The sequence below is a fragment of the Condylura cristata genome, unplaced genomic scaffold (assembly GCF_000260355.1).
Source record: "Condylura cristata isolate star-nosed mole 26May11 unplaced genomic scaffold, ConCri1.0 scaffold00004, whole genome shotgun sequence".
In the NCBI taxonomy this organism is placed as follows: Eukaryota; Metazoa; Chordata; class Mammalia; order Eulipotyphla; family Talpidae; genus Condylura; species Condylura cristata.
In genome coordinates, this window is record NW_004567105.1 from 68,331,380 (window position 1) to 68,335,480 (window position 4,101).

At 47.8% G+C, this 4,101-nt stretch overlaps 1 protein-coding gene across 1 annotated transcript in view; it reads right to left on the minus strand.

Moving 5' to 3' along the window:
- The window catches only part of ITGA9 (integrin, alpha 9), a 263,996-nt gene that overhangs the window by 204,814 nt on the left and 55,081 nt on the right, over positions 1 to 4,101 (minus strand). The window contains exon 12 of the mRNA XM_004676316.2: positions 3,467 to 3,561. Coding sequence (XP_004676373.2) covers positions 3,467 to 3,561 — 95 coding nt within the window. The remainder of the gene's footprint in view (positions 1 to 3,466; positions 3,562 to 4,101) is intronic.

Here is a 4,101-nt window from a genome sequence, read left to right on the forward strand (position 1 = left end):
GCAAGTGGCACCATTCGTCACAGTGCTACTGAACTGAACCAGGAAGGTCCCATTTTCTGGAACCTGACCCCTCCCTTCTACCTATGCAGCCTCCTTGAGCAGGCTGGCCTCCCAGTGCACACAGTGCTGGTAAGAGCTATGCTTTGGTCTCATGCCATGTGGTCAAACCCTCCTCAGAACCAAATTTACAGATACCTAGAGGCTCACCATGGACATTCTTTCCTTATCCTTTTCCAGCAAAAGTGCCAGAGTGTGCAGGGAGAGGGCTTTTCCACAGGATCTGCAGATGGAGGCAGCAGGAACACCCCCACCCCCCAGCAGCCAATAACCGCACACAGCCGGCCACTGGCCATCTGCAGCTAGGTTGCCCAGCAGGAGGCATGCAGGCGTCCCAGCAGATACCGCAGCGCTGAAGGAAACCTAAAGCAATGATTCCTGCGAGCGGGCAGAGCCCCACATCCCACAGGGCTCTGTCTAAACAAACATATGTGTGTGCCCGCCTATTTCTTAAAAACCACATTTTAAAGCAGCCCTTCTAGGCTCTGAAGTCTAACAAGCAAGGGGCAGCTTGCCCTGGGTTTGTATTTCCAAGGCATGCTGTGGCTGGGACGGGGAATGAGAGAAGGGGTGGTCCACTGGGGGGTGGTGATGCCGGCTTAAGTTAGCCCACAGACATCTGTAGGCCATTATGCCATAAAGCTGGCAGATAAGTCTGCTCAGTACTAATAACCCTAAATGAAAACCAGGAGCCTTAGGAGACCTCTGCTTGACCAGGTTTGCAGGCAGTGTCCTTACAGCAGGACAAAGATCACAGAGGCCGCCATGACACACCCAGAGGGCATGCGGATTGAGAACATCACAAGAGGACCTTAAAATCAACACTGTTCAGGGCCCTCCCTGGTGGTGCAAGGGGTTAGAGCACAGCACTAAGAAGCTAAAGCCACTTCTGCATGAGTTCGATTCCCGCCTGCCCCAGAGGTGACCACATGGCGTGGCAGACCTCTCCTGACCCATCCGCTGCTCCCCTCAGCAGCGTACTTGTAGATCTGCCTGTTCTGCTCCCCACTGTTCTCTGGTGAAGCCTCTCACCGTCCCTAAGCCTCTGGCCTGTACCCCAGTTCTGTATGTACAAATAAATAAATCTTAAAAAAAAATCAACACTGTTCATGGCACAGCAGGAAAAGGAGTGAGTTAAAGAGTAATGTGGAAGAACTGTAGGCCTGTTTGCATAGTCTATCCAGCAGAAATAACACCACACTGGGCCAAAGGAAAGCAAACCCCTTGCCTGGAGTTATTGTAGACATCTTCTTCTAGCTCACGCACACAGCGCCCACTCTATCCGGCTCTGCTGCCTCATGGTTCCACTCCTCAAGGATTTTTTTCCTTTTAAATCACGGACCTTATCGTATTCACATTAACAGCTTGCAAGAGGTTAGTCATCACTGTTTCTTTTTCTCTCCCTTTTTTTAAAGAGCCCCAAACTGCTTCTCTCTGTCAAGGCCAACGAGCCACCTTCATGCTGACAAAGGCAGGATGGGTCCAGCTGCCGATTGCCGCTTCCTACTGAGCAACTCCATGCTAACCACAAGGCTGAGACTTCAGCTCTTTGTGGAGATTCCACCCAGCAACAAAACAAAACACTGGAGGCCCCCAGAGGAAGGGAAGTGGGGGTCTCCTACAGGTGGCCTCTCTATGTGATTAGCTTCCCAGGTCCGGGAGCAAGCTTCCAGGAGGATGTGTGGAGGGTGACCCCAACAGCAGCCTGAGGACGAGACTCCCTAGTGACAGTTTGTCACACTGAGAACAGCATCCTTGACCCAAACCAGAGGACACTCGTGAGAGAGACATGGTCCCCAACCTGTACCCACAGCTGCCTTCTCTCCTGCCTTCCACATCAGCTGAACCACCTAAGAGTTGATGGTCCTCACAGGTCTCTTTTTTTTTTTAATAGTATATTCATTTATTTTTACATCACTTTGTGCCTTTTTCCATCTCAATTGTAATCCTCGTGAGCTTCCCATGACCAAATCACCCATGCGCCATCACCATAGACAGGTCTCTATTTCAAATGAAAAGAAGGTGGCCATGTGCATAAATGCCCTTGGTGTATGATGTCTGAGGACACATTAAGTTTCCATATTCCTAAGTCTTCCACTGAACTTTCCTGAGCATTCCTTTTTCCAAAGTGGAGGACAGTGGTTACATAAAAGGCTTGAGAGTCAGACTGGCAGGCTTCAATGGCCATACTGCCACTTACTAGCTTCTGACCTGGGGTTAATTAACCTTCAATGAAGTGAAATAAAGTTAAATAACCTCCCTGGGGTCCAGTCACCTTGTAAATAGAGGAGAGTGGCAAGGGCACCCTCCCGCTGCTGGGAGAGGAACTGAGAAGCCAGGAGACAGGCACTCAGGGAGCAGCGCCTCCCCTCACCAGCGCCCCCATCAGTTGCAGTGTCTTGGAGGGAGTCTGAGCATGTCTGAACCTGGCGCTGGACTGGCAGCAAACCAACCCTCAACCCTGAGTTAGCTAACCTATCTGCTGCAAGAACAACTACAAGTGTTAGCTTGAACGTATATCCATGCAGTGTCTCTTAAAATCAGCACACAAAGCCTTTCTTTCTTACCAAGAGAATACAGTACATGAATAAGTTTTGCTTTCATTTTACAGCTAAGAACAAAACCTAGTCAAAAGTTTATTTCCTTAGCAATAACTGAGACACAAGTCAAGCTTCTCAGGAATGAAAAACTTAAGTGTGAGTAGGAGATGGTAAGCACCAAAGGTTCAAAAAATCAATGTCTGCTGGCTGGAAATTTCTCAATCTGGGCTCAGCCCCTTCTTGTCACTGACCCACACTGGGGCAAAGACGGATCTGTGCCACTCCACATACAGACACCACAAATATCCTGACCATGCTCTGTCAAGAGTGACTTCCTTTTTTCCCATGGGCTGGGCTTGACACCATCAGCAAGACTGAACACCAAGCTGACGTGACAAAAAACAGAAGTCACCACTTCCATGTTCCCAAACCTGGGGCACCAGGCCAGAGTCTGACCAGCATCTCGTTTTGATGCCAATGGCGACAGTAATCCTGGGAGTGCTCTCGGCCCCTCTGTGGGCCACTTTCTTTATCAGTCACATTTAGCAACCTATTCCTTTGACAGCGCAGATGGTGGACAGGAATAACCAAAACCAAAAATGTTTCTTCTTAGATAAGAAGTTCTGAGTCTGGGCAAGAACTTGGCTCAGATCTGTTGCAGGCAGAAGGCATCCCTGAGAGTGAGCAAACTTAGGAGTCTGTGAAAATGAGTTTGTGTCCACTACACAATATCAACAGTTAGTGACTGTTACTAGAGGACAGGAAACGTTGTGCTTCCTCTGTGCCCTAGAACCTGGCACATGTTCCCTACAGGTCTGTGAAGTGAATGTCTGGGCAAGCAGTTACCATGTCACGCCCACACCAATTACCATTGAGTACTGAGGGACCACTCCACCAGCGTCTCCATGGTAGATGTAGACCACCCCTGCGAAGTCATCCTCCTTAGGTGCACCAACAGCCACATCTGAGGGGACAAAAACAGCTGTGGGTCAGAACACGTCTCAGGATAAAACAAGGACAGGTTTCTAACCCTCGGTCTCATGTCTAAGGTCTAAGTCCTCCATGCCAGGAATTTCTTGCTGTTCACTTTTTCAGCATTTAATTTGGCCCAAAACCTCTTAGCAGGAAAAAATAAAAATAGAAAGAAAATAAATGTAAGCCAATGTTACTTCAATTGAAAAATAAACAGATTTTAGAAGAAAATAAAAAGATACTAATTGAACAATATTGGGGGGAAGCAGAGAGAAAATTATAGAAATGGAGAAGCATCTAATTCTGGAAACGGTTCTGCTTCATCCTCAGAGGGAAAATTATTGACCCATCCAGTAAAAGGAAAGCAAATGTAAACCCACTTTAATTTCTGTCTCTAGAGAGGGGAATTCCATAGACAGTGGTTATTGCTTAACTGAGAAAGTCAACTCTATTTCTGGATAAGGAAATTATATAAAATAGCAATCATTTCTCTCTCTCTCTCTCTCTCTCTCTCTCTCTCTCTCTCTCTCTC